We start from the raw sequence: 11,469 nt of genomic DNA, 5'->3' as shown, positions 1-11,469 counted from the left end.
TGACCACCCAATGGAGTCCCACCACCCCCACCGCAATGGAGTCCCACCAGCCAATGGAACCCCACCACCCCCACCCCAATGGAACCCCACCACCCAATGGAACCCCACCACCCCATTGGGGTCCCACCACCCCCAACCCAATGGAGTCCCACCACCCCAAACCCCATTGCCTTCCACCCAATGGAGTCCCATCACCCCAAACCCCATCGTTGACCACCCAATGGAGTCCCACCACCCCCACCGCAATGGAGTCCCACCAGCCAATGGAACCCCACCACCCCCAACCCAACGGAGTCCCACCACCCCAAACCCCATCGTTGACCACCCAATGGAGTCCCACCACCCCATGGAACCCCACCACCCCCAACCCAATGGAGTCCCACCACCCAAACCCCATCATCTACCACCCCAATGGAGTCCCACCACCCCAAACTCCATCTTTGACCACTCAATGGAGTCCCACCACCCCAATCCCCATCGTTGACCACCCCATGGAACCCCACCACCCCAACGGGACCACGGCAGACCCCCAAGCAGCGGGATGGGGTCCGTGTCCCCATCATGGCGCCTGGCGCTGATGCGTGCGGCGGTGCTTCATGAGTGCCACCCCAAACCCAACCATCCTCCATCCCAATGGAGTCCCACCACCCCAAACCCCATCGTTGACCACCCAATGGAGTCCCACCACCCCATAGAACCCCACCACCGCATGGAACCCCTCCACCCCCAACCCAATGGAGTCCCACCACCCCAAACCCCATCGTTGACCACCCAATGGAACCCCACCACCCCCACCCCAATGGAGTCCCACCACCCCAAACCCCATCGTTGACCACCCAATGGAATCCCACCACCCCAAACCCTATTGTCCCCCACCCCAATGGGGTCCCACCACCCCAAACTCCATCTTTGACCACTCAATGGAACCCCACCACCCCATGGAACTCCACCACCCCCACCCCAATGGGGTCCAACCACCCCAAACCCCATCGTTGACCACCCAATGGAATCCCACCACCCCAAACCCTATTGTCCCCCACCCCAATGGGGTCCCACCACCCCAAACTCCATCGTTGACCACCCAATGGAGTCCCACCACCCCAACGGAACCCCACCACCCCCAACCCAATGGAGTCCCACCACCCCAAACCCCATCGTTGACCACCCAATGGAACCCCACCACCCCAAACCCCATTGTTGACCACCCAATGGAGTCCCACCACCCCAAACTCCATCATCCCCCACCCCATGGAGTCCCACCACCCCATGGAACCCCACCACCCCAACGGGACCACGGCAGACCCCCAAGCAGCGGGATGGGGTCCGTGTCCCCATCACGGCGCCTGGCGCTGATGCGTGCGGCGGTGCTTCATGAGCGACGAGCTGGAGACGAAGCTCTTGGCGCAGCTGCCGCAGGGGTACGGCTTCTCCCCGGTGTGGATGCGTTGGTGGATGATGAGGGTGGAGCTGGCGCGGAAGCTCTTCCCGCAGTACGGGCAGCCGTACGGCTTCTCCCCGGTGTGGATGCGGCGGTGGCGGCGCAGCGTCGTGGCCTCCCGGAACGCCTTCCCGCAGTCGGTGCATGCGTGAGGCCGCGGCCCCGCGTGGCTCTTCTGGTGCTGCAGCAGTGCTGAATGCAGCCGGAATGCGGCTCCGCATTGCAAGCAGCGATGGGGCATTGCATCCTCGGGGTGTTGTGAAGGCACTGAGCTGCAGGCTGAGCTCTGCTTACATCCTCCATTCAGCTCCGGTGCATGGTTGCAGAGCTGCTCCGTATGGGTCGCATTTGCAGCCCTGCCTGGTATTGCAACCCCAGCTGCGATTGTGTGGCTCTTCTGGTGCTGCAGCAGCACCGAATGCAGCCGGAATGCGGCTCCGCATTGCAAGCAGCGATGGGGCATTGCATCCTCGGGGTGCTGTGCGGGCGCTGCGCTGCAGGCTGAGCTCTGCCTGCATTGAGCACTCAGCTCCGGTGCATGGTTGCAGAGCTGCTCTGCATGGGCTGCATTTGCAGCACTGCTGGCATTGCTTCCTTCTATTGCATGGCTCTTCTGGTGCTGCAGCAGCGCTGAATGCAGCCGGAATGCATCTCCGCATTGCAAGCAGCGATGGGGCATTGCATCCTCGGGGTGCTCTGCAGGTGCTACGCTGCAGGCTGAGCTCTGCTTATATCCACCATTCAGCTCTGGTGTGTGGTTGCAGAGGTGCTCTGCATGGGCTGCATTTGCAGCACTGCTGGCATTGCTTCCCTCTATTGCATGGCTCTTCTGGTGCTGCAGCAGCGCTGAATGCAGCCGGAATGCGGCTCCGCATTGCAAGCAGCGGTGGGGCATTGCATCCTTGGGGTGCTCTGCAGGTGCTACGCTGCAGGCTGAGCTCTGCTTATATCCACCATTCAGCTCTGGTGTGTGGTTGCAGAGGTGCTCTGCATGGGCTGCATTTGCAGCACTGCTGGCATTGCTTCCCTCTATTGCATGGCTCTTCTGGTGCTGCAGCAGCGCTGAATGCAGCCGGAATGCATCTCCGCATTGCAAGCAGCGATGGGGCATTGCATCCTCGGGGTGCTCTGCAGGTGCTACGCTGCAGGCTGAGCTCTGCTTATATCCACCATTCAGCTCTGGTGTGTGGTTGCAGAGGTGCTCTGCATGGGCTGCATTTGCAGCGCTGCTGGCATTGCTTCCCTCTATTGCATGGCTCTTCTGGTGCTGCAGCAGCGCCGAATGCAGCTGGAATGCATCTCCACATTGCAAACAGCTATGGGGCATTGCATCCTCGGGGTGCTCTGCAGGCGCTGTGCTGCAGGCTGAGCTCTGCTTACATCCTCCATTCAGCTCCGGTGCATGGTTGCAGAGCTGCCCTGCATGGGTCGCATTTGCAGCCCTGCCTGGTATTGCAACCCCAGCTGCGATTGTGTGGCTCTTCTGGTGCTGCAGCAGCACCGAATGCAGCCGGAATGCGGCTCCGCATTGCAAGCAGCGATGGGGCATTGCATCCTCGGGGTGCTGTGCGGGCGCTGCACTGCAGGCTGAGCTCTGCCTGCATTGAGCACTCAGCTCCGGTGCATGGTTGCAGAGCTGCTCTGCATGGGTCGCATTTGCAGCCCTGCCTGGTATTGCAACTGCAGCTGTGACTGCGTGGCTCTTGTGGTGCTGCAGCTGCACTGAACACAGCCGGAATGCATCTCCACATTGCAAACAGCGATGGGGCATTGCATCCTCGGGGTGTTGTGAAGGCACTGAACTGCAGGCTGAGCTCTGCCTGCATTGAGCACTCTGCTCCGGCATGCGGCCACAGATCTGCTCTGCATGGGCTGCATTTGCAGCCCTGCCTGGTATTGCAAGCGCAGTGGCGACTGCATGGCTCTTGCGGTGCTGCAGCAGCGCCGAATGCAGGTGGAGTGCATCTCCGCATTGCAAGCAGCGATGGGGCATTGCATCCTCGGGGTGCTCTGCAGGCGCTGCGCTGCAGGCTGAGCTCTGCCTGCACTGAGCACTCCGCTCCGGTGCATGGTTGCAGAGCTGCCCTGCATGGGTCGCATTTGCAGCCCTGCCTGGTATTGCAACCCCAGCGGCGACTGCGTGGCTCTTGCGGTGCTGCAGCAGCGCCGAATGCAGGTGGAGTGCATCTCCACATTGCAAGCAGCGATGGGGCATTGCATCCTCGGGGTGCTCTGCAGGCGCTGCGCTGCAGGCTGAGCTCTGCCTGCACTGAGCACTCCGCTCCGGTGCATGGTTGCAGAGCTGCCCTGCATGGGTCGCATTTGCAGCCCTGCCTGGTATTGCAACCCCAGCGGCGACCGCGTGGCTCTTGCGGTGCTTGCTGAGCGACTTGTTGGCCATGAAGCGCTTGCCGCAGTCGGGGCAGCCGTAGGGCCTCTCCCCGCTGTGGATGCGGCGGTGGCTGAGCAGGGTGGCTTTGGACGTCAGCTTCTTGCCGCAGTCGGGGCAGGCGAAGAGGCCGCGTTGCGAGTGGCTCTTGCGGTGCTTGCCCAGCGACTTGGCGGCCATGAAGCGCTTGCCGCAGTCGGGGCAGCCGTAGGGCCGCTCGCCGGTGTGGATGCGGCGGTGGGCGACGAGGGCGGCGTTGGAGGAGAGCTGTTTGCCGCAGTCGGCGCAGGGGAAGCGGCGGCGCTGCCGGGGGGGCCGGGGGGGGCGGCAGTGCCTGCGCTGGTGGTCCCGCAGAGCCCAGCGGCACATGAGCACGCGGCCGCAGCGGGCGCATGGCGACGGCCGCAGGCGGCGGTGGAGGCGGCGGTGGCGGCGGAGGGCGGCGGGGCGGCGGAAGCTCTGCCCGCATTGGGCGCAGGGGGTGCCCACCCCCCTCCGGGCCGACGCGGCGCCGCGGGGTCTCCCGGAGGGGACGGCTTCGGCCTCGGCTTCCTCGGCGTCGGCATCATCATCGGCGGTGGTGGCGGCGTCGTCCAGCGATGCGCCCTCTGTGGTTGTGGTCGTCCAGCCGTCCTCGTCGGCGTCTGGGGGGGGGTGATGGGGTGGGGATGGGGGGCGGAGGGGGGGGAAATGAGGGGGTGGGGATGGGGGGCGGAGGGGGGGAGTGGGGATGGGGGGCTGATGGGGGGGAAATGATGGGGTGGGGATGGGGGGCGGAGGGGGGAGTGGGGATGGGGGGCGGAGGGGGGTGGGGTGGGGATGGGGGGCGGAGGGGGTGGGGGGCAGAGGGGGGGAGTGGGGGGATGGGGGGCTGATGGGGAGGAAATGATGGGGTGGGGATGGGGGACGGAGGGGGGGAGTGGGGATGGGGGGCGGAGGGGGATGGGGTGGGGATGGGGGGCAGAGGGGGGGAGTGGGGATGGGGGGTGGAGAGGGGGATGGGGGGATGGGGGGCGGAGGGGGGGAGTGGGGATGGGGGGCGGAGGGGGAGGAAATGAGGGGGTGGGGATGGGGGGCGGAGGGGGGGAGTGGGGATGGGGGGAAGAGGGGGGGATGGGGGGATGGGGGGAGGAGGGGGGGAGTGGGGATGGGGGGAGGAGGGGGAGGAAATGATGGGGTGGGGATGGGGGGCGGAGGGGGGGTGGGTAGTGGTGGGGCGGGGATGGGGGGCGGAGGGGGGGAGTGGGGATGAGGGGAAGAGGGGGGGGAAATGATGGGGTGGGGATGGGGGGCGGAGGGGGGTGGGATGGGGATGGGGGGCGGAGGGGGAGGAAATGATGGGGTGGGGATGGGGGGCGGAGGGGGGTGGGATGGGGATGGGGGGCGGAGGGGGTGGGCAGTGGTGGGGTGGGGATGGGGGGAGTGGGGGGATGGGGGGCTGATGGGGGGGAAATGATGGGGTGGGGATGGGGGGTGGAGGGGGGGAGTGGGGGGATGGGGGGCTGATGGGGGGGAAATGATGGGGTGGGGATGGGGGGCGGAAGGGGGGTGGAGAGGGGATGGGGGGCGGAGGGGGTGGGGAGTGGTGGGGTGGGGATAGGGGGCGGAGGGTGTGGGGGGCGAAGGGGGGGAGTGGGGGGATGGGGGGCTGATGGGGAGGAAATGATGGGGTGGGGATGGGGGGCGGGGGGGGGTGTGGGGATGGGGGGCGGAGGGGGAGGAAATGATGGGGTGGGGATGGGGGGCGGAGGGGGTGGGGAGTGGTGGGGTGGGGATGGGGGGCGGAGGGGGGGAGTGGGGATGGGGGGAAGAGGGGGGTGAGGTGGGGATGGGGGGCGGAGGGGGAGGAAATGATGGGGTGGGGATGGGGGGCGGAGGGGGGTGGGGGGCAGAGGGGGGGAGTGGGGGGATGGGGGGCGGAGGGGGAGGAAATGATGGGTGGGGATGGGGGGCGGAGGGGGGGAGTGGGGGGATGGGGGGCGGAGGGGGAGGAAATGATGGGGTGGGGTTGGGGGGCGGAGGGGGAGGAAATGATGGGGGGGGGATGGGGGGCTGATGGGGGGGAAATGATGGGGTGGGGATGGGGGGCGGAGGGGGTGGGGAGTGGTGGGGTGGGGATGGGGGGTGGAGGGGGGGAGTGGGGATGGGGGGAAGAGGGGGGGGAAATGATGGGGTGGGGATGGGGGGCGGAGGGTGGTGGGGGGCGGAGGGGGGGAGTGGGGGGATGGTGGGCTGATGGGGAGGAAATGATGGGGTGGGGATGGGGGGCGGAGGGGGTGGGGTGTGGTGGTTGTGGGGGGGGGGGGGTGGGGGGTGAAGGGGTGGGAGCGACGGGGATGGGGGGGAAATGCACCCCTGGGATGGGGAGCGTGGAAAGGGGATGGGAAGAATGGGAACGGGATGGGAAGGGGGTGGGAAGGGGGTGGAAATGAGGGATGGGAACCACGGGAAGGGGGTGGGAATGATGGGGAAGGGATGAGAACTGTGGGAAGGGGATGGGAAGGGTAGAAAGGGGGGTGGGAGCCATGGGAAGGGAATGGGAAGGGGGTGGGAAGGATGGGAAGGGGTGGGAAGGATGGGAAGGGGGGTGGGAAGGGTAGAAAGGGGGGTGGGAGCCATGGGATGGTGATGGGAAGGATGGGAAGGGGATGGGAAGGATGGGAAGGGGGTGGGAAGGATGGGAAGGGGATGGGAACTATGGGAAGAGGATGGAAAGGGAGTGGGAAGGATGGGAAGGGGATGGGAAGGATGGGAAGGGGATGGGAACTTTGGGAAGGGGATGGGAACTATGGGAAGGGGATGGAAAGGGAGTGGGAAGGATGGGAAGGGGATGGGAAGAATGGGAAGGGGATGGGAACTATGGGAATGGGATGGGAACCATGGGAATGGGATGGGAAGGATGGGAAGGGGGTGGGAAGGGTAGAAAGGGGGGTGGGAGCCATGTGAAGGGGATAGGAAGGATGGGAAGGGGATGGGAACTATGGGAAGGGGATGGGAAGGATGGGAAGGGGATGGAAATGAGGGATGGAAGGATGGGAAGGGGCTGGGAAGGGAGTGGGAAGGATGGGAAGGGGATGGGGACTATGGGAATGGGATGGGAAGGATGGGAAGAGGATGGGAACTTTGGGAAGGGGATGGGAAGGGAGTGGGAAGGATGGGAAGGGGATGGGAAGGATGGGAAGGGGGAACGTAACCACGGAAAGGGGGTGGGAGCAGCGGGGCCGGGGTGGGGATGGGGGTCCGGTGGGCCGCGACCACATCCCCATTGGGGTCCCCATGGGATCCTACACCCACTTCCCCCCCACGCCGCCCCCCCACCCCCCCGTTGGGTGCCCCCATACCTGAGCAGGAGGAGCCGGAGGACGTCCCGGTGTTGGGGCAGCTCCTCCACCTCCTCCTCCTCCGGACCCAAACCCACAGCAGGGGCTGCGGGGGGTCCTCGTCCCCCGAGCTCAGCATGTCGGGCACCCACGGCTCCCCACTGCGCTCCTGCGGCCCTAAAAGGGGTGTGGGGCGGTGGGGGGGATGAAGCGGGGCTGTCCCTATACCCCATGTGGGGTTTGGGGTGGGGGGAGGCCATTGGGTTATAGGGGTTTAGGGTGGGGGGATCCCATTGGGTGATGGGGGCTTGGGGTGGGGGGATCCCATTGGGTGATGGGTGTGGGGTGGGGGATCCCATTGGGTTATAGGGTTTGGGGTGGGGGGATCCCATTGAGCAGTGGAGTTTGGGATGGTGGGATCCCATTGGGTGATGGGTTTGGGGTGGGGGGATTCCATTGGCTGATGGGTGTGGGGTGGTGGAATCCCATTGGCTTATAGGGTTTTGGGGCGGTGGGGGGGATGAAGCAGGGTTGTTCCTATCCCCCATGTGGGGTTTGGGGTGCGGGGAGGCCATTGGGTTATAGGGTTTGGGGTGGGGGGATCCCATTGGGTGATGGGTTTGGGGTGGTGAGATCCCATTGGGTGATGGGTTTGGGGTGGGGGGATCCCATTGGGTGATGGGTTTGGGGTGGGGGGATCCCATTGGGTTATAGGGTTTGGGGTGGTGGGATCCCATTGGGTTATAGGGGTTTAGATTGGGGGGATCCCATTGGGTTATAGGGGTTTGGGGTGGGGGGATCCCATTGGGTTATAAGGGTTTGGGGTGGGGGATCCCATTGGCTGAAGGGTTTGGGGTGGTGGGGGGGATGAAGCGGGGCTGTCCCTATACCCCATGTGGGGTTTGGGGTATGGGGAGCCCATTGGGTTATAGGGTTTGGGGTGGGGGGATCCCATTGGGTTATAGGGTTTGGGTGGGGGGATCCCATTGGGTGATGGGTTCGGGGCGGTGGAATCCCATTGGGTGATGCGGTTTGGGTGGTGAGATCGCATTGGCTGAAGGGTTCGGGGCGGTGGCATCCCATTGGCTGATGCGTTCGGGGCGGTGGCACCCGATTGGCTGATGGGTTTAGAATGGTGTGAGCTCATTGGATCCCATTGGGTCGAATGTTCCCCATTACTGTCTGTTGGGGGGGGGGGGGGGTGTGTGTGCCATGGCGGTAGCGTGGCCGAGCGGTCCAAGGCGCTGGATTAAGGCTCCAGTCCCTGCGGGGGCGTGGGTTCGAATCCCACCGCTGCCACAAAGCACCTTTTGGGGGTCTGCCCCCCACTGCCCCCCCCCCCCGACCCCCCCCACCCCGTTGGCTCCCATCCTTTTGCGCCCCATAACGTGTGGGGATCCCTACGGGGGGAAATGGGGGCCCCCAAATGGGGCTGTGGGTTTTGGGGGGGGGGTTGGGGGTCCCACCTGTTGGGGGCGGATGGGGGCGGCTGCGGTGCCCCGGGGGGGGATGGGGGGCGGTGGGGGTGGAAATGACCGTCACTTCCTGCAGTGCTTCCGGGACCTGTGGGAAATGGGGGGTTGGGGGGAGGGGGATTGGGGGGGAAATTGGGGGAAATTGGGGGGAAATTGGGGAAAATTGGGGAAAATGGAGGGAAATTCAGTGAAATGTTGGAGGAAATTGGGGGAAATGAGGGAGAATTTGGGGGAAATTGGGGGAAATGGGGGAGAAATTGGGGGAAATGGAAGGGAAATTGGGGGTAATTGGGGGGAAATTGGGGGAAATATGGGGAAATTGGGGAAAATATGGGGAAAATGGAGGGAAATTCAGTGAAATGTAGGAGAAAATTGGGGGAAAAGAGGGGGTGGGGAAAATTGGGGGAAATGGGGGAGAAATTGGGGGAAATAGGGGGAAATTGGGGAAAATATGGGGAAAATATGGGGAAAATATGGGGAAAATGGAGGGAAATTCAGTGAAATGTAGGAGAAAATTGGGGGAAAAGAGGGGGTGGGGAAAATTGGGGGAAATGGGGGAGAAATTGGGGGAAATAGGGGGAAATAGGGGGAAATTGGGGAAAATATGGGGAAAATATGGGGAAAATATGGGGAAAATGAAGGGAAGTTCGGTGAAATGAAGGAGAAAATTGGGGGAAAAGAGGGGGTGGGGAAAATTGGGGGAAATGGGGGAGAAATTGGGGGAAATTGGGGGAAATTGAGGGGAAATTGGGGAAAACAGAGGGAAATTGGGCGAAATGTAGGAGAAAATTGGGGGAAATTAGGGAGAAATTGGGGGAAATGGGGGTAAATTGGGGGAAATTGAGGGGTAATTGGGGGGAAGTGGGAGAAATTGGGGGGAATTTGGCAAAAATTGGGGGGAAATGGAGGAAAATGGAATAATAGGTGAAAAAATGAAGAATCGGGGGAAAACTGCAGTGAAAATGGGGGAAATTGTTGAAAATTTGGGGAAGAAGTGGAGAAATCGGGGAGAAAATGGGAAAATTTGGGGAAAATTGGAAAATCGGGGGTGAAAATGGGATAAAAATGGAAAATTGGGGGGAAAATGGGGGGAAATGGAGGGGGCGGAACGGCCCCATAGGGACCAACGGGGGAATGCAACGCGCAATTAAAGTGAGATCGTAATTAATTAACGGAAATCAAATCGAAATTCATTAAAAAAATCCGAATTAAGGGAAATCAAATCAGAACTAATCAAAATGAATCAAAATTAGGGGGAAATCGAATCAAAGTTCGTTAAAAAAATCAAAGTTATGGAAAATGGGATTGAAATTAAATAATGCGAAATTGAAATGGGGGAAAATTGAAACCAAATTAAGGGATGAAAGCGATGGAAAATCCCATCTGGGAATTAAAACATATGGAAAATGAAATCGAAATAAAAACCGAACCGAAACGAAAATGAAATCGAAATGAAGGGGGAATTAAATTTAAAAAAATGAAATAAAAATGGAAAAAAATCCGAAAATAAAATCGAAATTAAAAAATGAGAATCGAAGGAAGAAAATGGAAATTTAAAAAAGGGAATGAATTTAAAAAAATGGAATGAAAATTTAAGGAAAAAAATCCCCACATTTGGGGGAAATAAAATTAAAAGATAAAAACGAAAAACGAAAAATTCGAAGGAAATCGGAATCGAAAAAATTGAAAGAAAAATTGAAATTGAAATTAAAAAAAATGGAACTGAAGGGAAAATGGGATCGAAATTAAAAATCAGAGCGGGGAAAACTGAATCCGAAATCGGAGAAATTCCGTCACATTTCGGGGGAAATTGCGAAGAAATGGGAACAAAATCGAGGAAAAAATCGAAATTTGGGGGAAAAATCGAAAATTTAGGGGAAAAATCGAAATTTTGGGGAAAAAAATCGAAATTTTTCGGGAAAAAAATCGGAATTTTCAAAAATCGGAATTTTCAAACAATGGCAATTTTGAAAATGGGTCAGAATTTGGAGAGATGGACTCAAAATTGAGGGGGGGGGGGGAAATAAACCCCAATGGGGGCGAAAGGAAATTAAGGGGAGAGAAAACGGAACTTCGGGAGGAATGAATGGGGAAAAAAAAAAAAACCCGAAACGAACCCCAAAATGGGAATTTTCAGAAGGAAACGATTGGAGGGAAAGGGACGAAAATGGGGACGGAGGGAAAGGGCGCAAAGAGAGACGGGGGGGGAAGGGGGGGGGGGGGCGGCACAGAGAGCCGCGCAGCGATCCGCGCAAATTTCCGCGCAGTTTTCCGCGCAAAGTCGGGCGCCCGGTTGGGGTTCGGCGCAAATTTCCGCGCGGTTTCGGCGCAGTTTCGGCGCAGTTTCGGCGCAGTGGACGCGCAGCGCTGTTACCTGCGCGGATCCCGTCGCCATTCCCGTCCCGTTGCGTTGCGCTGCGCTCCGCTGTGCGCGGTGTGGGTTTGGGGGGCGGGGAGGGTCCGCACGGAGCGCCGGGGGGCGGAACCGAAACGTCCGCGAGTGCGGAGAGCCGAAGGGAGAGGTGATGGGGGGGGGTGGGGGGGGATGGGGGGAGATGGGGGGGGGGGATGGGGGAAAAAAGGGGGATTTGGGGGAGGTTTGGGGGAAGTTGGGGAGATTTGGGGGGGAATGGGGAAATTTGGGGGGGAAATCTGGGGGGGGAAAAGGAAAGAGTGGGGAAATTTGGGGGGGAATAGGAAATTTGGGGGGGAAATCGGGGGGGGAAAGGGAAAGAATGGGGAAATTTGGGGGGGAAATCTGGGGGGAATAAGGGAAAGAATGGGGAAATCTGGGGGGAAAAGGGAAAGAAGGGGGAAATTTGGGGGGAAAAAGGGAAATTTGGGGGG

The 11,469-nt window shown here is 60.7% G+C and overlaps 1 protein-coding gene and 1 non-coding gene across 2 annotated transcripts; one reads left to right on the top strand and one right to left on the bottom strand.

The window, feature by feature from the left end:
- Nucleotides 1-1,278: 1,278 nt before the first annotated feature.
- LOC107050939 (zinc finger protein 135-like) lies at nucleotides 1,279-6,014 on the bottom strand (the record flags this gene model as incomplete). Its single annotated transcript, XM_046901515.1, has 3 exons — nucleotides 1,279-5,192; nucleotides 5,296-5,409; nucleotides 5,658-6,014. Coding segments are annotated over 3 exons (4,329 nt in total), but the record flags the coding sequence as incomplete, so codon positions are not given.
- A 2,350-nt stretch (nucleotides 6,015-8,364) lies between these two features.
- Nucleotides 8,365-8,446, top strand: TRNAL-AAG. The gene has a single exon. It is a non-coding gene; the product is annotated as a tRNA-Leu (tRNA).
- The last annotated feature ends 3,023 nt before the right edge of the window (nucleotides 8,447-11,469 follow it).

Source organism: Gallus gallus, chromosome 16 (assembly GCF_016699485.2).
Source record: "Gallus gallus isolate bGalGal1 chromosome 16, bGalGal1.mat.broiler.GRCg7b, whole genome shotgun sequence".
Classification (NCBI taxonomy): Eukaryota; Metazoa; Chordata; class Aves; order Galliformes; family Phasianidae; genus Gallus; species Gallus gallus.
This window is presented reverse-complemented; position numbering and strand designations above follow the sequence as displayed.